This window comes from Carcharhinus amblyrhynchos, chromosome 2 (genome assembly GCF_965287045.1).
Source record: "Carcharhinus amblyrhynchos chromosome 2, sCarAmb.v2.hapA, whole genome shotgun sequence".
Lineage (NCBI taxonomy): Eukaryota > Metazoa > Chordata > Chondrichthyes > Carcharhiniformes > Carcharhinidae > Carcharhinus > Carcharhinus amblyrhynchos.
Window position 1 is genome coordinate 19,156,621 of NC_137325.1, and position 26,516 is coordinate 19,183,136.

General features: G+C 38.8%; 1 protein-coding gene across 2 annotated transcripts in view; it reads left to right on the plus strand.

The window, feature by feature from the left end:
• trip13 (thyroid hormone receptor interactor 13) overlaps window positions 1-24,400 on the plus strand; it is a 31,963-nt gene extending 7,563 nt beyond the window's left edge. For both annotated transcript variants that reach the window (XM_080215530.1, XM_080215531.1), the window contains exons 3-14: window positions 1,623-1,788; window positions 2,735-2,864; window positions 4,083-4,138; window positions 5,006-5,096; window positions 6,951-7,023; window positions 8,362-8,425; window positions 10,605-10,691; window positions 13,652-13,758; window positions 18,232-18,385; window positions 18,521-18,633; window positions 19,027-19,096; window positions 22,569-24,400. In XM_080215530.1, the coding sequence (XP_080071656.1) occupies window positions 1,623-1,788; window positions 2,735-2,864; window positions 4,083-4,138; window positions 5,006-5,096; window positions 6,951-7,023; window positions 8,362-8,425; window positions 10,605-10,691; window positions 13,652-13,758; window positions 18,232-18,385; window positions 18,521-18,633; window positions 19,027-19,096; window positions 22,569-22,697 (1,240 nt within the window). In that variant the 3' untranslated portion in view covers window positions 22,698-24,400. The remainder of the gene's footprint in view (window positions 1-1,622; window positions 1,789-2,734; window positions 2,865-4,082; window positions 4,139-5,005; window positions 5,097-6,950; window positions 7,024-8,361; window positions 8,426-10,604; window positions 10,692-13,651; window positions 13,759-18,231; window positions 18,386-18,520; window positions 18,634-19,026; window positions 19,097-22,568) is intronic.
• Window positions 24,401-26,516: the final 2,116 nt, after the last annotated feature.

Below are 26,516 nucleotides of genomic sequence, written 5' to 3' on the forward strand. Positions count from 1 at the left end.
GATTAACACTACATAACAAAAAAAATTTCTGTTGATGAAAATGCAAGCGCAATTGGCAAATCTCTGATATTATGATCCTGTTGGGGGTCATTAACATTTAGAGAAATCTGAGCGCCTTATTTTAGCCAATGGAACTGTGCTGCAAGATTTCACTTTCTTAAACAAAAACAAATTAAATGAAACAAACTGTCTTAAAACTGTAAGATACATAAGTCTTTACTTCTTCTACTACCTATAAACAGGCAAGAGTCCTATGGTCACTAATTTAACCCTCCTCGGTTCCGGATAATCTAAGAAATAAGACTTTCATTTACCATTTGTTGATCGTAGAACTCTGTCACTTATGGTTGCCTGCCTCCTCAATACTTCCATGCAGATTTGCTGATTGCTTTCATTTGCCACAACACTCTGTGAGGATCATTGTATATTTTTTTCTTTAATTTGAGACAAGGCAATCTTCCAGCTTCTGATCTCTCACAAAAATCAAACTGAGATTAAACATCACCTGTGCTCCGTGCAGTAAGTGATGAAGTATTTTTTTGCTCTGCTTATAAAGTTGGTCAAATTAACTGCCGCTTACTTTGATACTTATTTTCTCTCAGTGAACTCAGACTGTGTTTTTCAGATCAAAAGTGTGTCTAGCTAACTTTCTCAGAAAGCATATAGATAAATTGAAACCAGAGAATCTCCCTAAACTCCACCCATCGCCATAACAATGTGGTATGCTCTGGGATGTCCACGAGCAGATCTGTAGCATTAAATATCCCTCATTTAAAATACTTCTTTGATCTGAAGAACGAAATAAATTTTACAACACACCAGAGTTTACCAAATGCTTTTAAACACATTTTGCTCTACCTCGCAAAACAAAAGCATCTCTATAGACTGCTCTTACTGCACGGATTGCAGATGTAATGTCTCCAATTCTTTACCTAAGTAAGCCCACCTGCTGTTTTATGATCAACCTTTCTAACTGTTAACCTGTTAAGTCAGTCAGATCCCAGCCATTTAAATGTAGTTATCTCCAAACTTGTTTGAATTGCATTCACCACAGGATTGCTAATCAGTTTTCTTAGCATGATGCACCCATTTATCTACATTTCTTTTTCCTACATCCTGAAAGCTTTATATTCTAAAACACATGAACCATGTATCACACAACTAAATATCTGAAGCACGGGCAATAAATTAAGATATAAACTAGCCAGAAACTTCTTATTATGACATTGTTGTTCAATTAAAAATGGAGCCAGCAGGTGGCATGATGGCATAGTGGTTTGCACTGCTGCCTCACAGTGCCAGGGACATGGGTTCAATTCCCAGCTTGGCTCACGGTCTGAATGGAGTCTGCACGTTCTCCACGTGTCTGCATGGGTTTCCTCCGGGTGCTCTGATTTCGTGCCACAGTCTGAAAGATGTGCTGGTTAGGTGCATTGGCCATGCTAAATTCTCCCTCCGTGTACCTGAATAGGCGACCAGGGGATTTTCACAGTAACTTAATCACAGTGGTGGCGTAAGCCTACTTATGACAATGATAAATAAACTTAAACCGCAAATCTACATTTGCAGCAACTTTTATTGCAGATGATGATCTTTACATGATTTAAGTTCTGTTTTGATAGTACTGTGAAGCAAGAAGATGTGAGGCTGAGCGTGTTACAACTGCTAAGCAGGCACAGAGTGGTGTTCGGGGATTATGTCTGGATGGAATTTGATGATGAATTTCTGACTAAGCACGTAAACTCTGTGTGCATTGTAGACACAGATCTATCGTTTAAGGAGAGACAGGTAAGAGGCAGATGGAGGGAAAGGCTAAAAGTTACGAGTCATGAGCATTCGTAATAATTCCCTAAAATTGCATTCTGTAAGTGATCCAGAATGTATTACATGAGGTGATGTATGCTTAGCTGGAACATAAAGAGAGGCATTATGGAAAATAAAAATTTGCATCCACCTTCGCCTTTTTGGGGCGGCACAATAGCACAGTGGTTAGCACTGCTGCCTCACAGCGCCAGGGACCTGGGTTCGATTCCCAGCTTGGGTCACTGTCTGTGTGGAGTTTGCACATTCTCCTCGTGTCTGCGTGGGTTTCCTCTGGGTGCTCCAGTTTCCTCCCACAGTCCAAGGGCGTGCAGGTTAAGTTGATTGGCCATGCTAAAATTGACCCTTAGTGTCCTGAGATGCGTAGGTTAGAGGGATTAGCGGGTAAATATGTAGGGATTAGGGAGTAGAAATTAAAGCTTTCTCCTGTGATTTAAGTTCCCTTTGACTTGGTCTAATGTCATAAATGACTTGTTGCACTCACCTGATATTGGTGTCTGTCACAACAATATTAAAATACAAAATATACATATTTTAATTTATCATTATTTGATTAAATAATTAAATTCCAGAACTAATTAAAGATGTTGTTCATAAAGAATATTTTACAGAAACTTGTGATTCTGTAGATGAGCTAAAGTACTAATGTTCAGTATTGAAAATAGAATATTGATCTTGCTTCTGGAGACCTTCCCTGTGTATGTGGGTTAAAGGTAACTAAGTGGGCGGGGGGGTAATAAATGGATAGAATGGCTTTGATTCTTTTTATTTAAAAAAAAGCTTCCACATTTCGCTGTAATACCTTTCAAAAAAAGTATTTATTTTTTCTAATTATTTCTATCTTGTACATACAGACTTTTCAGATCCATCAAACATGCTGCTATTAAACCATCCTTTTTGTCCTCTGTTACAGCCTATTGACCTGACAAAATCTAACCTTTCGATTTATATATTTCGTCTAAATGAAGAAGGCCCATCATCTGATGTTTTGGAAGGGGAAGAGGAGAATATGACAGCATCAAATAACTGGCTCCTTCCGGCTGGTATGTATCACAAAGCTCTGTTGAAGGTTGTTGCTGTATCGTGGAATTTGTTTACCAAGTGCACTGCCCCACCACCTGACTGGGGTGCCAGCAGATCGCAAGTTTCTTTTGTTAGAGTTAAAGGGATCCATGTTGAAGAATTCCCACTAAATATCCCCACAGTTGTCGTGTTATATGATGAATCTGTTGCATCAATGTGGAAATTAGAGCTTGTACTGGAAATCTGAAGTTAAAATAGATGATGCTGGAAACATCTAAGCAGGTTTTGTTGCATCTGTGGAGAGGAAAATGAAGTTAACTAATTCAAGTTGATCACTTTTCATTTAGATGTTAAAACATCTACGTCAACCATGATTCGGGTTGTGGAATGCACAGCCTGAAATGGTAATGGGGAAACACTTTCAAAAACATTTGATATTTACTTGAAATGGGGAAAAATGTAGGGCTGTTGAGGAAAGAGTAAGGAAGTGGGACAGATGAGAGAGCTTTGCAAAGCTACAATGGATAAAATAGCTTTCCTTCTATCCTGTATGATTCTGTAACTCATCAATTATGCCTTATGGCTCTGGGCTCTGTGTATACATTTTAAGACTTTGAAATGTCCCGAACAAGTCACTCAAATGTATATGTTTTTCTAAAAATCACTATCTTACCACCATTTTCTCAGTTTGGGCAAAAATTGCTACACTCTTAGAGCAAGTAAAGCAAAGTCACCTGATCTATGCAATGCCAATATAATGAGAACATTTTTTTATTAATAGCCTTGCAATAAGAGATTTGACCATATGTTCAAACACTTCTTTTAGTGCTCTTTAGTTTAAAGATTGCTTTACAATTATTTAAAAACTTGCACTAAATTGTGCAAAATGCCCTTATAAGTCTTATACTCAGTTGATAATGTACAGTACTGTATATTTGCAAACAATTTTAGCATCTAATGTTGTATGTTATTTGGCTTTGTTAGCAGGTGTTTATTGGATAATGCATGAGACCAATGTTACTTTGTGTAATTTGTTATAAAAATCATTGCCTGTGTAATGGTGGATTGGCTGTTTATTTTCCTTAAAGTGTAGATGAGTTTTCCAGTAAGTATGGGAATTCTTGTAGAAAAAAAACTGCACACTTCGAGCTCTTGTGATTTCAAATTGTCAATATACTTGAAATGTAATGCACATTATGTTCTCCATTCAGTATAGCTTTTAAATTCCATTTTCGCAGGTGAATTCCATGGTCTCTGGGAGAGCTTGGTATATGATAGTGAGGTTAAATCGCAAGTAAGTGCCTTTGAAAATAGCAGTGATACCCTGGCTATGATGGCAAAACTGCTTGACGTGTTATGACTGATTATTTTTTGCTATTCATGTTAATCTATCAAGATTAATTGACTTAGTTTAGCATGGGCCTATTACCTGATCAACTCTTCATGTCTGTATCAATGCACCACAGCTTCTTTAAAAATATATTTGAGTGTTGATAGTCATCCATCACACGCTGTTCCCCTACAAAACATTCTTAGAATCGCTACAGTGCAGAAGGAGGCTATTTGGCCTATCAAGCCTGCATCGACAACAGTCTCATCCAGGCCCTAACGCCTTAACCCCAGGTATTTACCCTGCTAGCCCCCCCCTGACTGTTATCGGGCAATTTTGCATGGCCAATCTACCCAACCTGCACATCTCTGGACTGTGGGAAGAAACCCATATAGACACAAGGGAGAATATGCAAACTGCACACAGTGACCCAAGGCCAGAATTGAACCTGGGTCTCTGGCGTGGTAAGGCAGCAGTGCTAACCACTTTGCATCATGCCACTCTATGGTGCCAACCCTGCTATAAGTAAAGTTTCTAATTTGCAGAAGGAATTGCATTTGAAATAAATGCATGTTGTGTAAATACATTAAGGGAAATTAGAGTCATAACTTTCCATGTTACTTTGTCTTTATGGAATAACCATCTGCTATTAGTGTTTTAAGGTTTCACAACAGCAAGTACCTTCAAACTGTAATTAAATTGATAGGTTGAAACAGTATTTTATGAATATGTTATTACCTTTTTATATGTCTTTGAAGATTCTATTATTTCTGCACTTTGATAATTTAATTTTGGGAAGTGATGACGCATATTAATTTTATTTCTTAACAGTTACTTGACTATGTCTCAACCACCTTGCTATTTTCTGACAGAAATGTTGATAGCAATTTGATTACCTGGAATCGAGTGGTGCTACTCCACGGTCAGTCATGACTCTTTTACATTCAGTGGCTTTTCTCATATTGTTCCAGTCCATTTGCTGTGTTTTATCTCCTGCTAATATTGGTACCTGCCATTCATCTGGGGAACAGCCCTTTTTTTTGGTCTGAACGTTCACTACAATAGGTCTTGAATCTCTGCAGATCTCTTTACTCTTTTGCCCAAGCTTGAAATCTTCAAGACTCCACGTGGAGATCTTCTGTTGTCATGTCAGGAGCTCAAACATCGCAAACTTCTTTCTTGTTATTTTGGTGACGTGACCAGATAAAATTCTTGGTTAAAGTAATGGAACTTTGCACTAATACTTAACACTACAGCAATCATGTTTGCAGCAAGCACAACTGTAAGTTGTATTGCATTCTGCCAAATCTAGTTTGATGCATTCCCAGTATTTGTAAAAGTATTTCACCATCTACAGATCACTCTTGATCCAATTGAATGGTAGAGTAGGCTCAAGAGGTTTGGTGTAAGCCAATCATTCTACTATCATTCAGTGCGTTTTTGGGTCAGGAAGCAGAAAGGCCAGCCAGGTTATGAACTTTTATAAATGCCTCCTATTTGAAAATATGCATATTTAATTCTCAGAGAAGGTATTGTGATGCCCTTTGTGCTGGAATAACATGCAGGAATTCTGTGAAAGATTATATGAGAAGAATGGTCACCATGAGTGTGGAATCAGGGAACAACCTGAACCATGGAAATCGGATAGTCAATAGTATAGCACAGTGGGGGAGAAAATTGCAGAGATTAAGTGATATAGCTGGGAATAGCTATGGACTATGATGCCACGAGGATAAAGACAAATTAATAATTTGTAGCGCAGCGTTCTGTGTTGTATCTTACTTGTCCTACTTTTGCATGAACAGCAATCCAATTGGACGGAACAATATTGCCTGAAGCAATTATTTTTGAAAAGTATTGCAAAACTTTGCAAGACAAAGACATTATGATACAGTATTGTATTTCCAGTATCTAAGCAGAGTTCCTGCTTGAACTGCTTGCATTGACACAATTTCGGACAAAGGGTCATTCAGACTCAACGCTGGCTCTCTGCTCTCTCCAGGTGCTGTCAGACCTGCTGAGATATTCCTGCATTTTCTGTTTCAGATTCCAGCATCCGCAGTATTTTGCCTTTAACTTCAGTTTCGTGTAGCTGATGAAGCAAATGACTCTTCCATTTGAATAGTTAAGGGCTTTGAGTAACATAGGAAGACTACCTTTCAGACAAGGCTGTAAAACTAAACTATTCAAATGTGTTTTTTACTCACGGGAACTCAATCCACAGGAGCTGGGAGCAATCTGTCAGTTGAAGTGTTACACAAAAAGCAACATATAAAATCAGCTTAAAGAAAATATTTCAGCATTCTCTGATGAGGAAAGCAGAATTCCTGCTTGTGTTTGCTTCCAAACATCTCTTCCTGTGAAGTGCATGTGTATGGAAGTTGCCTGAGGAAAAGATCGTATTTTGTTGTGATACCATAGCTAAAGGATCTTTAAGGTGCTGTGTCTATGCTGTAATGAAAAATGGCTCATTAAGCAGCATGGCAGAACCATTGTCTGGACATAGCCTGACTGCAAGGGAGATAGCAAAAATCAGCCAGGACCAAGTTGCCCAGATAGAATCTTACAGCATAGGAGACCAAATGATGCATCATGCATGTACTGGTACTTTGAAAGACATATCCACTGAGTCCCTCACCATTTTTTTAGGTATACATTAAATTCAAGTTACTATTGAATCTGCTTCCACCCTCCTCTTAGGCAGTCTGTTCTAGATCATCAATAAGTCAGAACAACATAAATGTTGCAACTTTTTTGTTTTCTGTACTTATCATAGGTCCCCCGGGAACTGGTAAAACATCTTTATGCAAAGCATTGGCTCAAAAACTTACCATTCGATTTTCTAACCGGTAAGCTCCACAAAAATGTTGCATCGAGCTCCACAATTTTTGGGAAGTTTGTCGTACTCGGTATCGTTAATGGCTTAGTTTTTTTATAAATGTAGTTTTGCTGGAAGTACATGAGAACTGATATTTTATTAGCCCGTACTTAATTGGTGGCCATTTTCATGAGTACCACGGAAGGGAGGGAAGGGAAAGAAGAATTGGCACCCAAAATATTGTTGCCCAATAGGTCTATTATAACATAGAGCATTAGCATTTTGATGAATTCAAATGCTTCCCAAATCCTGGACCTGCATGATATTGTGTCTTACTATAAACTTTCTAATCTTTCATTTTGGGATCTCTGTTTCAATCCATTGTTGAGATAGCAATCATATTCTGGTGATCATTAATTCATTTATAAAATGATATTTTGTTTGTGACTCAAAATGTCCTTAATAGGCCCAATGAGTTGAATTAATTAAATTTGCATTGCGCTGTATATTTGACCTCCAATACTTGCAATGTAGCAAATGGAGGCACATCACTCCATGATTTAAGATGCTGGCACCCTAGATGAGTTAGCAATGATGGCCATAGAGGTTTACAACACGGAAATAGGTCTTTCGGCTCAACTTGTCCATGCCGCCCCCCCTTCTTTAACCAGTAGGCTAATCGCAATTGCTCGCATTTGGCCCATATCCCTCCATAGCCATCTTACCCATGTAACTGTCTGAACTCTTTTTTTAAAAGACAAAATTGTACCTGCCTCTAATACTACCTCTGGCAGCTTGTTCCTGACACTCACCACCGTCTGTGCGGAAAAAATTGCCCTTCTGGATCCTTTTGTCTCTTACCCTCTCACCTTAAACCTATGCCCTCTAGTTTTAGACTCCCCTACCTTTGGGAAAAGATATTGATAATCTAGCTGATCTATGCCCTTCATTATTTTATAGACCTCTATAAGATCACTCTCCAGCCTCCTCTGCTCCAGAGAAAAATGTCCCAGTCTAGCCAGCCTCTCCTTTCTAACTCAAACTGTCAAATCCCGGTAGTATCCTAGTAAATCTTGGTGATGTAAGAACCTGAATGTTACAACTGTGGGTGTGTTCAGTAACCACAGCTTTTATTGTGCTTTAACCCATGCTTTTATGATGTTCAATTAATAATTATAACCTAATATGAAATTTTTTATTTAGTTATTTTTATGCCTGACTAAAATTTTGCAGTTAGAAATGCAAAATAGCCATAGTTCAGAGGGAGAAACATTCTCAGCTCATTTCATTGTATTTTTATGAAAACGTGTATTGTCAATTTTATTTTAGAGTCTTCAAGGCACAGATATTGCAACTGTATGTGTTTCAGGTATCGGTATGGACAGCTGGTAGAAATCAACAGCCATAGTCTTTTCTCCAAGTGGTTTTCTGAGGTAAGGCCATAAGACATAGGAACAGAGTCAATGATCTGGCCTCCACAGCCTCCTGTGGCTGAGAGTTCCACAGATTCACCACTCTCTGGCCGAAGAAATTCCTCATCTCTGTTTTAAAGGATCATCCATTTAGCCTGAGATTGTGCCCTCTGGTTCTAGTTTTTCCTACTAGTGGAAACATCCTCTCCATGTCCGCTCTATTCAGGCCTCACGGTATCCTGTAAGTTTCAGTAAGATTCCTGCTCATCCTTCTAAACTCCCAACGAGTACAGACCCAGAGTCCTCAACCATTCCTGATGCGACAAGCTCTTCAATCCAGAGATCTTTCTTGTAAACCTCCTCTGGACCCTTTCCAAGGTCAGCACATCCTTGCTTAGATACGCGGCCCAAAACTGCTCATAATACTCCAAATAGGGTCTGACCAGCGTCTTGTACAGCCTCAGAAGTACACCACTGCTCTTAAAATCTAGCCCTCTTAACATGGGGTAAATTCATCCCGTACAAATTCACACACAAATTATTTTCTTATGACAAAATTATTTTATAATCTTAAAAGCTTCACCCTACAAATCAGAAACTTTTTTTATTTTATTAAAATCATATTGTTAAATGCAGTTAACTTTCTTAGGCACAGAATTTAATGATTAACATTTGCTAAACCACTTGTGCCTACACCTTAGATTATGAATTTTAAGATTAAAATGATTGACTTTTCTTTAATATATTCTGAGTAGATCTACACAAATTGTGTTGCATAAGAGATGAGGTGCGAATGATTGCCCTTGACATCAAGGCTGCATTTGACAGAGTGTGGCACCAAGGAGCCCTAGAAGAACTGAAGATAATGGGAATCAGAGTGAAAGATTTTACTGGTTGGAGTCTTGTCTACCATACAGAAAGACTGTTTGTGGTTGTTAGAGGTCACTCATCTCACCCCCAGGACATTGCTGCAGGTGTTCCTCATAATAGTGTCCTTGGCCCGCCTATTTTCATTAATGGTCTTCTCTCCATCATAAAGTCAGACGTGGGGATATCTTCTGAAAGATCAGATACTGAAGCAGTCTGTGTCTGCATGCAGCGAGACCTGGACGATATTCAGGGTTGGGCTGATACTTGACAAGTAACATTTGCAGCAGAAAAAGCCAAGCAATGACCATGTCCAAAAAGAGAATCTAACCATCTTCCCTTGACATTCGATAGCCTTACCTTCGCTGAACACCTCGCTATCGACATCCTGGGAATTATCACTGACCAGAAACTGATCTGGATCAGCCACACAAATACTATGGCTACAAACGCAGGTCAAGGCTGTGAGTTCTGCAGAGAGTAACTCACCACCTGACTCCGTTAAGCATGTCCATCACCTATAAGGCAGAAATCAGGAGTGTAATAGAATACTCTGCACTTGCCTGAATGAGTGCAGGTCCAACAAGACTCAAGACCATCCAAGACAAAACAGCCAACTAGATTGGCACCCCATTTATCATCTACAATATCTGCCTCTCCACTATTGACACACACTTGCAGCAGCGTACTACGTTACAAGATGCATGCAGCAACTCACCAAGGCTCCTTTGACAACATCTTCCAAACCGACCTCTACTACCTAGAAAGGACAAGGGCAGCAGATGCATGTGGAAACACCAACACTTCCAAGCCACACACCAAAATGCCTTGGAACAATATCGCTGTTCCTTCACTGTTGCTAAGTCAAATTCCTGGAACTCCCTTCCTTATAGCACTGTGGGTGTTCCGACAACACACAGGCTGCAGTGGCTCAAGAAGTTATGCTCACCACCTTCTCATGGGCAGTCAGGGATGTCTAGTCAGTGGCGTCTGCATCCCATGAACAAATAAATTTTTTTAAAAAAGAGCATTATTCTGAGTAAACACGGAAAACCAGTCATATTTATCCAAAAACTGTTACTAAATACTCAGGTTTTAGTAATGGCTGAATGCAAGGTTGGTTTTACAAACCATTGAAGTTGTGAACAGATGAGATTGGCAAGTATTAATTGTCATAGTTGCCAATTTCTGTTGCGGAAATGAAAACAGGAATAAAAATTTTGTGTCACCATTAAGTAAAAATCTGCAAACATTTCATGTTTATCAACAGAATCAACTTCAGTGCAATAGCATGTTAATACTAACTACATTTTTAAAATGTCTCATTAAACAGAGTGGAAAACTTGTTACAAAGATGTTTCAAAGCATTCGGGACTTGATAATGGACTCGGAATCCCTTGTATTTGTTTTAATTGATGAGGTAAGATGATGCATTCTGTCCTAAAGAACATCCAAACTTACACTAACACACCATTGAGGCAGGTTTGAATCAGTTCATTGTGATGTTTTCCAAGTTATTTTATTGAGTCTTAGGAGATGAAATAAAGTGAGAGGCGTCTTGTATAGAGCACAAACACTGGCACAGACGAGTGGTTCAGTTCTGTGCTATAAAATCTGTGATTTCTAGAAATTCAGCTCAAACGTGCTCACCTGCCACTAGGTGTCACTGAACTGCTTTGTACCACTGCTAGCTGACAGAAAGTTGGTAGGAAAGTTGGTTACTAAGTTCCATGTTTTAATAGGTGCATGAGTTTAAAATTTATTTTAGCACATTGTACAATTAATAGTTTGGTTAAAAACCCCATTGATGTAGAATCTTTAGTAACTGGACATCCAACAGATTTGCGACCAATGAAGTGCAGTCAATATTATGTAAACAAGCACAGCAGCCAATTTGTGCTGAGCAAAATCCGGCAAACAGCTATAAAATTAATGACCGGTTATTCTATTTTTGGTGTTAGGGGAATAAACATGAAGAACTTCTCTACTCTGCTTCATGTAGTTACATTATGCATTTAAAAAAAACCCACCTTCACTTTAGGCCAAGAGGTTAACTCTAATGTTCACGACTTTGCCTAGTGTGCATTGGTTCCGAGCGCAATCCTATAAGTTGATTCTGATCTTAGAGTGAGTATGAAAGTACAAAATGAGGCAAACAAATGGAACAATGCATCTTATGTTTATTGGGGATGTATGCTTTGGAAAAAAAAATGCAGGTTTAGTGATAACTTAATGAAGTATTTGAGTCCTGAAAGGAAATTGGATCCCCAAACGATGTTCAGTATCAACACGAGTTCAAGGACTGGGAGACAGAGAATCAAGTTTAGACAAGAAAAGATATAAACATGCTGAGGTATAACCTCCATAAATGGAATAACTTACTAGAGGATGTAGTACCTGTGAGGGACATTAAACTTTAGAAAGATGGTAAGATGTGTTTTTGACAGAAGGATGTTATTAGTTATCAAACAAAGCTAGTCTTATATTAGTCTTTCACAATCTCAGAATTGTCTGAAATTGCTTTTCAGCTAATGAGGCTTGTCTGAAATGCAATCACTGTTGAAAGATAGTAAAGTATGGCAATCAATTTGTGTACAACAAGCTGCCACAAACAACAATGTGATAATGACCAGATAATCTGCTTTTCTATGATGATTGAGGGCTAACTATTGACCAGAACAAACCCTACAGCTGGTCTTTGAAATAGTGCCAAGGCATCTTTTTATATCTAGGTGAGTCACCGAACAAAATCTCAGTTTAATGTTTGATTGGAAAAATGGCACCTCAGACAATCCAGCACTCTGTCAGTACTGCACTGGACTGTCAGCCTAGATTTTTGTGCACAGGTGCTGGAGTGGAACTTGAACCCACAACCTTCTGATTCGGAAGTGAGAATACTGCTAACTGAGCCATGGCTGGCAAAAGATGAGATTTTGAGACATGGCTCCCATCTGGGATACGATCAATGAAGAGTATAAGTACAGGTCAGTCATGATCTAATAAATGGTGGAACATACTTAAGGAACTGAATGGCCTACCCCTGTTCCTATGCACAATCACGTGTTTCTAAAGAAATTTGGACATATAGCAGAATGAAGGAAGAAGTTACTTAAATAAATGCTCATGTGCCAGAGTATGAGGTCATGCTTCATTGCCACACAGAATTTGGGATGACTTGCTCAGAGTTTTCAATGTTTTGTTTTTATTTTGCTTCCCTTGTAACAACTTCTTAGTGGTTGGGTTAGATGATTCCACTTTACTATTTAACCTGCAATAACCATTGATTGCCGATTTGCTTTCCACTTTCATGTGCTTGTGTTGCTAAATCTTGGCTTTTGTCATTTGGCATCATCTGGGACAATTAAAACAACAGCAAATCCTAGTCAGCCTTCGATATCCAATATTCTCAGTTTTAATTGTTCAAACTGGAATTCACAGATCTTAACAAGTTTCCTTTTAACCTATTCAAAACTCCCCCACTTTGAATTAAATTCATGCCCTAAGAATCTCTAAAGGGACCTAAAAGGGTCATCAAATTTCTGTTATTTGATTTTTCTCATTTTATTAGCCCCTCAAGTCTGTTCCAACATTCATTGAGATTGTGGCTGATCTGTGACCTAACTCCATATGCATGTTTCTTATTTTGTAAGGTCTGGTTCTAATTTTTAGATTATGCTCCCTAATCCTAGACTCCTGAGCTAGTGGAAATAGTTTCTTTCTGTCTACCTTTTTTTAATGCCCCCCTTAAAATTGTGAGAATGTTGATCAAATGAACCGTCAACCTTCTAAGTTCGCGGCATACAGCCCAAGTATGTGTAATCTCCTCTTGTAATTTAAGCCTTGAAGTCCAGGTATCATTCTGGTAAATCTATGCTACAATTCCTTTGAGGTTAATATAAGGTGTGTTGCTCAGAACTGCTGACAACACTCCAGATGTAGTCTAATCAGGCCTTTGTGTAGCTACGATATACTTTTATCACCTTGTATTCTAGTCCTTTAGAGGCCAACATTCCATTAGTCTTTTTCGTTATTTTCTGTACTTGGCCGTGACATTTTAATGATCAATGTAACTGGATTCCCAAGTCTCTGCTAAAATTGCTGCGTCTGCGGCACTGTTTTTTGTTGTCTGGGGTGTCACTATTTTTAGGAGCCCCATATTAAAGATTTTGAACCCGTTAATGTATTATTGAAATGAATTAAATTTGTTAAACACATCCATGCAAAGACTCATGGTACGTCTTTATTCTAAGAGACAAAGAAACATTACTTGTTCAATAATGAACTGATTTTGAAGGAATTTGACTAGCAAACATTACCTGGAAGGCTGAACTTAGACCATGACCTATTTTACAAGGTTAACTCGTGTCCCTTGTGCTACAGGTTGAAAGTTTGACAGCAGCTAGGAATGCTTCAAAGGCTGGCACAGAGCCATCTGATGCCATTCGAGTAGTTAATGCTGTGTTGACACAAATAGACCAGATCAAAAGGTAAGCTTTTAACTGTTACAGCTGTTTGTATATAGCACATAGTCACATAGTACTTTGACAGTTTAACCCGTTAATGAGCCACATTTAGAATAGCTGAATTTGTCGTTGATTTATCAGGGCTTAACTCCTTCTGGATATTTTGTATAGTTCTGCAGATTCCAATATTAACTGATTTTGTATCACTAGTTTTTTTTTAACCCTAATAGCAATCTGCTTTGCCACATAATGGTCATGATTGCTTTGCAACTTAATTGCAGATTTTCCCTGAAACCTATTAACATCTCGTGTTTTACTCTGTCTGCAGAACGGGGAGAGGAATGGAAAGAAAATAAGTACCTTTTTATTTTTAATTTTCTTTGTAGGTTTTCGCATCTGCTATCTAAAGGGGAAAGTTGGATAATATGATTAACCCGTGCTCTTTCATTCATACAAACGTTTCTGTCTGTTCAGTATACTGCTTGTAGCATGCAGCCTGGTGCTAAACACACCTCTTGGCAGTGGGGCCCCCAAGTTTATGCAAGGCTAGCACCACTTCAGCATAGCCTGGATTACTTAAAAGCAGCCTGCATATGTTATGATCCGAGACCAGATCCCCAGGTTTTTGATAAGATCCGATTAGGGACCAGTAATGTTTTATTTAATGTAGACAAAGTTTGAGATTCGAAACAAAAGAATAAAGCCACAAGATTCCACAGGTTTTGAACAAATAAAAATAAACTTTACTGTACAAGGTCGGAAAGATAGAATACAAGATAAATATTGTAGATTATTTTATAGCATTCAGGGTTAATGAGAGGTACATGTGAACTAATAGGCAAAGTGTGGTCAAGTACACTACACTGCATAATAGAAGAATATGTGAACAAGACAGATTCCATGCATTTTCAGCAACCTATTCTGACAATTAACACCAATCTCATTGAAACTCGGTCTCTCACAAGGATTCCAAATTTTTCATTTTTGAAGATCAAGCTGCTCCAACTCAGATTGCCCCAACGCCTACACGTCTCCAGGGTTTCAGTCTTGTCTCCTGAGACTCTCTACCCATGGATTTCCAAATATGCTTTCTTGTCTCTATTCATCAACATAATTTCAGCTCTTTAATAACCAGCTAGCTTCACTGGGCTGGCACTGTATCTTGGGTTTCACCAAACTCCAATCTCCTCAGCTATACCTAGCTCTAAGTAGCTCCCAGGACTGTGTCTAAACCCTAGCCATTTTCAGCACAAAGTCAGCCACCTTCTCAGCTCCCAGGACTTCTCCCGACCCTTAATGACAGAGCTAGCTACCAGCTTCTTGGGCTTCTCCTGAGTTGCAACTACAGAGATCCAGCTAACAGCAGCATTTTTGCTGCCTAGGCTGTACCAAAATCAATATATTTTCGCTAAGGCCTTTTCCTTCCTACCAAACACTCTCTCAGCAAACACATAGATAAACTGAAACCCAATAAATTTCTTAAGCTCCATCCATCTCCATAAAGACATAGCTTTCCAGGGCTCACTGAATGCTTTAAATTAAATTGTAGCTTTAACTCCCAAAACAAAATGACTGCTGGACTGCATTTCTTTGCAAACAGCGTAGACACCTCGTCTCTAATTCTCCTGCGAAGTAAGCCTACCTGCTGTTTTATGATCTTTTGTAGCTGTTAACCTCTTAAGTCAACATGGTCCTAAACTTTTAAGCCTAATAGTCTTTAAGTTGCTTTAGCTACTTTTATTGAAATTTTCTACAGTTAACTTTCAACTTCCCAGAACTAACAATTGCCTCTAAAATATTACGATGAACCATGAACTTGTATTTATAATACAAGCCCTAAAGGGGATTTACATTATAATAGCGGATACAGCTGAAAGTGGCTGGGAAAGAGTCTCTGAGCAGGAAGAATAGTACAAATGAAAGAACAGAGCAGAGAGTGTCTCCAAAGTCCTTTGATGCAGCACTCTGGAAATCTTGGTACGTGATATGGACAGGAAAAAGGAGCTCCTGTAGTCTGATAAGGTCCTCCAGGCAGACATTGAGAGAAGATTGCCATTGCTGTTGATAAAAGCAGTCTAGCTCTGAGCATCTAGGTGCAAACCTTATATCAATCGTCAAGGTCAGTGGAGCACCTTCAAGTGCCATATCTTTACGAATGAATCATTACCTTCACGTGCCCTTCCATTCTTCAATACATCAACCCCCCTATTCACTCACTCACTTAACATTTTCTATCAATCATAACTTGGCGTAACAACACTTCACTCTCATAGACATGGCACAGCTGCAAACCTTACAGCTTACACAAAGTACCAGCTATTCACCCAAGACAGACACATCACTCAAGCACACTGCACTGCACCCACTGATACACCACCTCCTGTCTCTTGCAGGAGATGGTGGCACATAACCAGATAACACCTAACTAGCATGGAACATGTCCTTATCCTGATGGATATCTAATTTCCTTTAATGTCTGTTTAGAGGACGTTCCCCTCATCTCAGGAATCAATCTCTGAACTGTCATTGCATTGCCTCTGAGGCACTTGCATCCATCCTTTAGGTAAGAATGCACAGTACCCCAGGTGTGGTTTCACCAAGGCCCTATTTAATTGCATTAAAACTTATTTGCCAGTACTCCACTCCCTTTGGAATAAAACTAACATATCACTTACTTTAATTATTGCCTATTGCAACTATGGTAACTGATTCATGTAAAAGGAATGTATTAGCATGAAATGAGGATTGGTTAAAGGACAACAAATATAATTTAGGAATAAGAGAGTCATTTTTGGGCTTGGCAGGCTTTAAGTGATGGAATATAACAAGAATCTGGACTTTGTTATGGTTCAAGTCAGAAACTCCAAAGTGTTCTATGGAGCCTGCCTAGATCATAAGTTTTACATCTTGAATTTGGCTAGGATCAGGTATGATTCAAATGACCAACTAGGGAGCTTTTATCAAACAAAGTTTATTTAAGAACATAGTTAACATGTATGGAAAGAAAATTAGCATTAACATTTATCAATTATAGACAAAACAACCACGATAATGTAGAATCCTTAACAAATATACCTAAGATGTTCCAGTCAAACCAAAACCTTCCATTGACAAAACCCTTTTAAACAGGTTCAACACAGCAAAGACTAAAATTCCTGTGATGCTGGAATTGAGTCCTTTTGTTGGAGAATTGAAAATACTCAATCTTGTAAGTTCTAGTGGTCGCCTTGATGGCCCAGAACAGTTTGAAGTCAGAACAGCTTCCCAGAACTCTGGGCAGACTCTGGTCAAGCCACCGACAGTAGATTTTCTACTCCAGGGAAGCAAGACCTTCAAGATAACAAGCAGAGTTTCCAAGTAAAACAGAATGAGAGGGAAACACTTCTTTTCAGCTTGCTGTATCTTCTAAAAACTAACCTGCAGCTCAGAACTGAAAATGAAAGAGCTGTCACTTGCCCACCAGTTTTCCTCCTAACAATGCAGGGTCATAAATCTCAAAGTACCTGAGGCCCTCTTAAGCCAATTAAGGAGCAATACAAGGGCTTATAGTAGACAACGGGCAACAATGACCTCAACTAACGCTGTGAACACAGAGCATGATTTTCTTTAAAAAATCTCTTCAAGGTATGGTAATGTCACAACTTAGACCTCAGTTATTTATAATATATATCAATGGTTTAGATTAGGGGACTGAATTCAACATATCCAAGTTTGCTAGTGATACAAAGCTGGGTAGAAAAATTAGCTATGAGAAGGCACCAGAAGAAGCTGCGGAATGGGTTATGTGAGTAGACTAGATCATGGCAGATAGAATAATGTATTGACACATGAAGTTATCCATTTTGGTAGGAGATATATAAGGGCAGAATATTTTAAATAGTGAGAGACTGATGTGCTAATATTTGGGTGAACTTCAGAGGCATTGCTCTTACATTTACTGAAACTATATTCAAAGAAAGAACAAAGAAAATTACAGCACAGGAACAGGCCCTTCGGCCCTCCAAGCCTGCACTGACAGGCTTCTTTCAAGAATTTACTGTGAATATTACTTTAAGTATGCCCATTTTAATGGGAGACGTGATAAAATACCTATATTAAGAACTGATAACAGCACCACTGAGTAATTTCTCTGTGGGAAAACAAAACAAGTTGATTTTAAATTTAACGTTTCATTTGCCTTTGGGTGAGTATTTTTGTAGGTGAAGGATTTTTAGCTAAAATGAAATGTGAAGCAAACTTTGGAATAAAAGGGGAGGGAAATTTATAGAGTGCAAATAGAGGAGATAAATGCTTGGTTTGATATATTTTTCTTTCCTGCTGGCCTCCCTATTTACCATGTGTTTTGTGGCAGTGTGCTTTCTGTCCCAACAGAGAAGATAGGTTGTTCTGATTCAGTTCTAACTATGAGATACTATAGTACACTGACAGTAATGAAGTTTCTACACTCCTGAGTTCTTTGCTCTATATATGAATTTTTTTCTCTGAATTCAACCCTAGATTCCCCAATGTTATAATTCTGACTACGTCAAACATCACAGAAAAAATAGACTTGGCTTTTGTGGACCGAGCAGATATCAAGCAGTACATTGGACCACCATCTGCTACAGCCATTTTTAAGATCTTCCTCTCTTGTCTGGAGGAACTGATGAAGGTATGGTACCATTTCCTCAGTTTGCTGAATGAATATTGAGCTGTTGTGCTGAGGTTGCTAATGAACGTTTTTGGAAGGGGGAGTAAAAGAACAAGATGATGTATTTAGAGTTACTACCTCTATTTTGATTTTTAGTGCCAGATCATCTACCCTAGACAGCAACTTCTCACACTGAGAGAGCTGCAGATGATCAGCTTCTTGGAGAATGATGTGTCCAGGCTAAGTTTGGCGCTGAAGAATATTGCAGTGTAAGTTTCTATTACTCAAGCTGTGCTGGCACCTCCTTACCACTTGTCCGTGTGTACTTTCCATTATTGAGCTAACAAGGGTGTACTGCTTGTATGTCTTTAATTAAGTAAAGTTTATATATAAATTGGGAGTTGTTAAAAAATAAAAATCAAAATTTGCAATGTCGCTCTAGTACTTGCAGGATAATAACACTACTTGATGGATCATGATCAGTAATTTCTAACTGCTATCAACTGGACAAAAAGATGCATTTTCTTATCTCTCACATTCTTAACTAATGAGTTCTTGGCTTTATGATTGAAGTACTGCTAATTGTTTTTATGTAAAAACTGACATTTTTTGTGAATCTATGTTTCCACCGTGAAGACTTTCCCTATTTTTGTTAAACACAGGAAAAGTGAAGGACTTAGTGGACGGGTTTTGCGAAAGCTACCTTTCCTAGCTCATGCACTGTACGTTCAGGTAAGTTCTTTCACAATCAGTTTGCAAGTATGTTTACTTCAGTTGCTGGTATAGTGGGCTTAGACGACTATAGAATGGTGGAGGCCAAGGGGTAATACTATTAGATTACTACACTTAGCAAAGCAAAATACTTCAGATGCTGGAAACAAAGAATACTAGAAATATTCTGTGTTAGGGATCATCACAAAATTCACAAAATCGTCAACCTGAAACATTGGGCTGGATTTTCTGGCCGCACTTGCCCTGAAACCGGAAAATCCCGCTTGAGGTCAATGATCCTTTCCATGGTCTGCCCCTTGTCTGCTCCAGTTCCTGTGGCAGGCGGAATGGGATAATCTGCCCTATTACGTCTGTTCCTCTCTCCACTGAGGCTAACCTGCAAAGTTTTTCTAGCATTTTTTGAGATGGTTACCTTAATTTTGTTTTGACACAACTTAGGTAAGGTTGGCTGGAATGCCTGACCAAGGATATTAGTGATGAGAGGGGCACAAATTTACCCAGATTAGTCCAGTCCATCTGATCACAAGGGCTTGAGTGTTGCTGAAGAAATACTCCATTGTCAAAACTTCATCTTGTACTCATCAGGACAATTTGTAAGAATTGACAGTTTGCTGCCAAGCTTGTTTAAATTCAAACTAGGTTTTACTGGATTGATAAAGACGTTTGAACCAGAGAATGGCTGTCACCTATTTTATTTAGTTGAAATAGACGCAATGTGTGTATATGTTCTTCCTGTCTGCAAAAAACAGGGGCCTGTTTATTAATATTTGTGGTCTCTGGTACACCTAAGTGAGCCACACTACAAACCCGACTGATGATGTTGAATTGGTTGTCAGCATAATTCTTAGCATGCTCAGGATTATTTATCAAATGTAGCAAATAGGACATGTTTGACAACATATCTTTTTTCAACAATATTTAAATTTGGTATTATCAAACAACTATTTGATCACAAGGAGTTTTGGCTTAGTGATAGTACACTCCTCTGAATTAGGAATTTGGATCCTACCCTAAAGACCCAAGCGCATAAACCAGGCTAACACACTCAAGCGCAATATTGACAGCGAGCTCTATTGTCGAACTTTCACCTGAGACAATGAACAGTGTCCCAGTGTGCTCACTCACGTGGACATAAAACTCCATGGCACTATTTCAAAGAGGTTGTCACTGGTCTTTTGGCTGTCATCTGATGTTTATTCATCTGTCTGCATCACTAAAATGGACTTTCTAGTCATTATCATATTAATGTTTGTAGGAGCATGTGCACAAGTTGGTTATTGTGTTTCCATTCATTAAAGCTGTGACTACAGTTCAAAAAATACTTAATTGTCCTTTGGGACACCTTGAAGCTATGAAAGGTACTATGTAAATGCAAGTTAACTCTTTAGTTTTGGAATCTTATGATTTAGCAATGAACCTGCTTATTTGGGGAATCCTGTCTGCAATTTTGAGCAATACAGAGGCTTTTTAAAATGGGTTCAATTTCCTATTCCCTGTCTTTTGGGTGGTTACAGATGCTTCTTTTTTTTCATGGCTTGGATAGCAATTTATCCATTCCATTCCCCTGCTCAAAAGAGCCGTTCTCTTGTCCAAAGCAGCCTGAGTTATGTTTGTCCTGATGAGAGTTAATTCTGTCAGATCATGCAACTCCAGACTTCATTACAGTTGTTGTCTAAACATGGACAGAAGTGTTGGCTTCCTGAGGTGAGTTGAGAGTGGCTACCCTTTAGGTGAAGGCAGCATCAAGAAGCAGAGTAAAATTGAAGTCAGTGAAGATCGAGGGGACGGGGGGGAGGGGGAATGCCTTCAGTAGATAAAGTCATACCTAGTGCTATAGGATTTCCTCAGGGCAACGTTGGAGGTCTGGTCACCTGTAGCTACTTTATCAATGACCTTTGCTTAAACTTAAGGTCAGAAGTGGGAATCCATAGAATCCCTACAGTGCAGAAGGAGGCTGTTTGGCTTATCACGTCTGCACCAACTCTCCGAAAAAGCATTTTACTTATGCTCATCTCCCTTATCCTGTAACCCAGCACACCTGTCATGGCTAATCTACCTTACCTACACATCTTTAGACACTCAGGCAATTTAGCATGGCCAATCCACCTAACCTGCACATCTTTGAACTTTGGGCACCCAGCAGAAACACACGCAGACATAGGAAGAATGTGTAAAGTCCATACAGACAGTGTGTTTGTGGATGATTGCACACACTATGGTCAGTTTCATTCACAACTCATTAGCTAATGAAGCTATCATCCTCCTATCAGCAAGGTCTGGACACCATTGAGCTAATAAGTGACAAATGACATTTGTGCCATACATGCACTAGGCACTGACCATCTTCAACAAGAGAAAGGAGTTAACTGCCTTCCCTTGACATTCAATACCCTCACCATCAATGTCCACGAACCTAACCAGAAACCCAACTGGACCAGCCATGCAATACTGTGACAATAAGAGCAGAAAAGAAGGTGGGAATTGACTCCGCTAACTTCCCAATGCCTATTTGCACAACCAAACAGGCACAGGTTAGGAGCATGATTATGGAATGCCTGGATGTTGCAGCTCCAATAATGCTCCAAGCTGAACACCATCCAAAACAAAGCAAGCCTGTCTGATCATTCAAACCCCGTTCACCAACATAAACATACTCACCCTCCTCTGTACTGTCCACAAGATGCACTGTGGAAACAAACCATCTTCGATAACACCTCTCAGACCTGTGATCTCTTTTCACCGGAAGGACTAAAGGCAACAAGTGCATGAAAATGGCATCGCCTGCAAGTTCCCCTCCAAGTTGCAACCACCCTGACTTAAATTTATCACTGTTCCTGTATCATACAGCTGAGTCAAAATTGTGGTGCTTACATAACAGCACTATGGAAGTACTTTCCTCACATGGACATGGACTATAATGATTCAAGACAGTGGCTCATCACCCTTATCTCAAGGGCATTTAGAGAAAGTGGAACAAATGATGGCCGTACAGGTGATGCCCACATCCTGTGAATGAAGTTGTAAAAATGGTGATTAAGAAGGAAATTGGCATGTTGTTGTTGCATACTGTTTTCTACAAAGCTGGGAACCAGCATGCAGTAGGTCTCGAGTTAACTTCTCTCGTTTCACATACAGTTACTACAGGTTAGATCCTACCAGCACAGGAGGGTTCATTTCAAAGATTCAGAGGTTGGCATCTTGATGCATTTACAACTATGTTTGAAACTCTCTACTTAGGACCAAAGGCTAAACAAATTGCAATATTGCATTATAAAGACAAATAGTAATATCTTATTGGCATTCTTCAAATCCATCTAAATTAACACAATAAAAAATTGCATTTTGTTTTGTTCATCCTTAAATTGTTTTTTTACAATTCAATTTTATTTGTATTTGGGTCGTTGGTATGTTCCAGTGCATTGAGAAGTGTTTAAATTAATCTTTTTCCCCCCCCCCCCAACTTTCTTTCAAGTCATCGTCTGTAACTGTGGAGAAGTTTCTAGAAGCTCTATCCATGGTGGTGGACAGGCAGTTTGAAGAAGGGAAGAAACTAAACTCGATCGACAAGGGTTATAATGCCACTCATCAACCATACTGTTAGACAAACATATTTGTGGTATGCTGTCAAGCCATGATGGATTTTTTAATGGTTGGTAATATTGACCTCAGTAAACTGCATGGTATTTTGATACTAAAGTGATACTGGAGATAGTTAATACCTTTTGATATATTTATTTCTTTCCGAGTTGATAATACATTGTTCCTGACAAGTTACAGTAGAATAACTCTTCAATCTCGACAAATTAGCCCCATATGACAGATGCCTAGCCAACATCAAAAACGTTCCTGAAACCATATGGTTTTGTTTGCCATGCTCGGCAAAATTGAGTAGAATTACAACACAGGAGATGTGTGGCCTGACCAGCCTATGCCAGTGTTTGTTCCACGTGAGCCTCTTTCCCCATTACTTTACCTATACCTGTCAGCATATGGCTTCTATTTCTTTCTCCCTCAAGTACTTATCCAGTTTTCCTTAAGTGTATCTATGCAATGCAATAGATACTGTTGTGAAACACCTCTGTCCTTCCTTGTGACGAAATCTGGTCTGTCTTATATAACAGTTGGATGGAGGAATACCAGTGTAAATTCAATCATATTCAGTGAGGACAGGACATTAAAGCAACTTCAGCTGACTTTTCAGGGAGCAAGAATCTCTTGAGCAATCATTTTAAGTTGCTCTTTCACATAGGGTCAATTTGGCTGTTCCAATGTGAGGGACCATGACCAAAAATTCTGTTACTAAGAAATTGCCTGTTGAGTCACATTAGTGAAGTTATTTAGTTGACCCAAGACACTAATGTTAAGCTTAGATTTTTGTTGAAGAGCATGTTCCAGTGTATTAGAATTACATAGAATGTATAGCACAGAAACATGCTTCTTGATCCAAATCTTCTTTGCTGGTGTTTAACTCAGCAAGGGGCACCTCCACTGCCTCTGCCTAACCCCATCAGATTATCTTTCTGCTTCCTTCTCCTTCTTGCTTCTCCTTAAATTTGCTATTCATCTCAGTTACTACTTGTGGTAGGAACCTCCATATTCCAACTATGATAAAGAAGTTTCTCTTGAATACCTTGATGGTTTGGCCCCTAATCTCCCCACAAACAGGTTGTCGTTAGTATGTGGTAGGATCTCGCTGATCTGAAATTACTGACACAGTTCAATGTGGCATAAGCAATACTTTCTAACAGCATTAAACAGTTAGTTTCAGTGTCACATTCATGCCGCAAAGAAAATCCCAGGACTCTATTTTGTAGTTCAACTACACAGTGGCGCAATGGTTAGCACTGCTGCCTCACAGTGCCAGGGATACAGTTCAATTCCTTGCTTGGGTCACTGCCTGTGCGGAATTTGCACGCTCTTTCCGTGTCTGTATGGGTTTCCTCCCACAGTCTAAAAGACATGCTGGTTAAGTGTATTGGCTGTGCTAAATTCTCCCTCCGTGTACCCAAACAGGCATCAGAATATAGCAACTAGGAGATTTTCACAATAACTTCATTGCAGTATTGATGTAAGCCTACTTGTGACACTAATAAATAAACTTTAAACTTGAAAGATGCTTTCTAGAACTCGAGCTTGTAATGAATTGAGAAATACATTCCATTACTCTTACAATCGAGTAGTAATCTTACTGTAACTGCAGCACTGAGTGAATTGAGACACCTGAATAGGCAGTTTTTTAAAACGAGCAAAGTTCACTCAAACCCACTTACTACCCTTGAGCAAAATCCAGATATTGTAAAATACTTTGACTCAAACTATTATGTCACAGTTTGGGGTGGGGGGTGGGGTGGTGGCGGTGTGAGCCAGAGATATGTTTACACAAAAAAGTGCCAAGTATTTAAAAAGGGATAATGTAATTTTTTATGATGAAGATAATATGAATTGGTGATTCCATACCTTAATGACTATATGGAGCTAAGAATTAGACAGTGCTGTTTTGTGATGTGTTTTTTTTTAATTTTAGCAAGTTTAAAGCCTAAACAAGTTGTGCAATTTATAGGTGGTTTAAATAAGGCTATCACAATCTTTGTACTATAGAAATCTGTTTAGACTACAGATCACTCTTTCATGCCCTACATTGTGGATTAATACAATTATAATTTACTGAAGATTGAAGAGGCAACAGGGGAAAAAAAACTAAGGTTTCTTTGCAAACAGTCAGATTATCCAAAATGTTGTTTACATTCTATCTTTCTTACTGTTGCAAACTTGTTGTCAAAAGCAGTAGTTTTAAAAAAAACAACTTATCTGGATTTTGTAATGAACAAATGTTTTAGTTATTGTTGTACAGTCAGATCATATTGTGACACCTAAAGTTAAATTGAATAAACCTGAACAGGCAAGTTCATTTATTCAGGTTGAAGACAATTCAGAAGTGCTTTTGTGAAATGTGTTTTGAAGGTTTAACATATTTGGTAAGATTGTTGTATGGAGGCAGGGCAATGCTTGTTTAACAAGTTAAGTTAATTTGTGATTTTCTGTGTGCAATGTTGAGGGAATTAACTTCACCTACAGGGTGCATCTTATTCCATTCTGTTAGCACTCTCTAGGTTTCAAGATATTGGGTAGTAAGTTTTCACTAAATGTTAACTGGTGTTAAAGAAAAAAGTGTTTTGCATGTGAATGCTGGTAATTGTGTGCTTTTCATTTGACTGTTTTTGACCTAAATGTATTAATTTTTATTAACTTCAGATTATCATTGGCAAAACCAAAAATGCAGACGTAGGTCTGTTTAGGTAGGCACCCATCTTTATTCTTGGTGCTCTTTTCAGTATGACAGTAAAGAATGTTATCAGTGAACAGAATGGGTTTTCTGTTTACTCACAACCATGCATCTGCCTAATCCATTACCCTGCTGCTCATGATCAGATTCTACATTTTCTCAGAATATAGCTATCTTTGGATCAGATATTCTAGTTGCACATTTTACTTTTTGTAAAAGGATCAACTTGAAAAAAACCAAATGTTTTGTATTTTACAAAAAGGTTTGAAATAAAAGTGCTTTTCAAAACTTAGTGCGAGTGTTTTCATCAGTAACTCCCTTGAAAGGTACTTCAAACATTTTGGACAGTAGAAGTGGATCTTGCAATTTCTTCACCTTTTTCTGTTGCATGTACAATTTGCACACCAGTCCCAAAATAACAAATGCTTCAATGAATAGGAGAGCAAAACTAATGTAGAATGCAGTGACTATTTCTTCAGGAGTCAGGTTCATTGACAGAATATCTTGGGTCCCTTCATTACATTGTACTGTAGACTGGGTGCTGGAAGGTCTAGCCGTCGTCATATTATTCACAGGTGAAAGTGACTCACTATTACACCATTCCTCCGATTGCATCCTGAGAACAGTTTTGCTCCAAAAGGCTGTCTGCTGTCTGCGGTAAGATCTGCTTATCCAGCCTGATCTGTCTGCAGTGAAGTTTACAAATTCTGTGCCAGTGGCTGTGTAGTTGGGCCAGCTCGATATTCTGTGAGGTCCTCTATTTGGGTTACTGTGAAAATTAAAGAAACATTAGGAACAGGAATAGGCCGTTCAACCCTTCAAGCCACTATCCAGTCAGTCATGGCTGACCTGCACGCCAGTTCCCATTTGCCTGCATTTACTCCTCATCTTTGATGCTCTTGCCTCTCAGCAGAATACCACCGATCGCTGAAAAAAGCTCCAGTTAACTGACTATCCACAACACTTAATGCAGAGTGTTCCAGATTGTCATCATGCAATGTTGAAGGAATTAACTTCACCCACATGGTGCATCTTATTCCATTCTGTTAGCACTGTCTAGGTTTCAAGATATTGGGTAGTATGTTTTCACTAAATGTTAACTTGGTGTTAAAGAAAAATGTGTTTTGCATGTGAAAT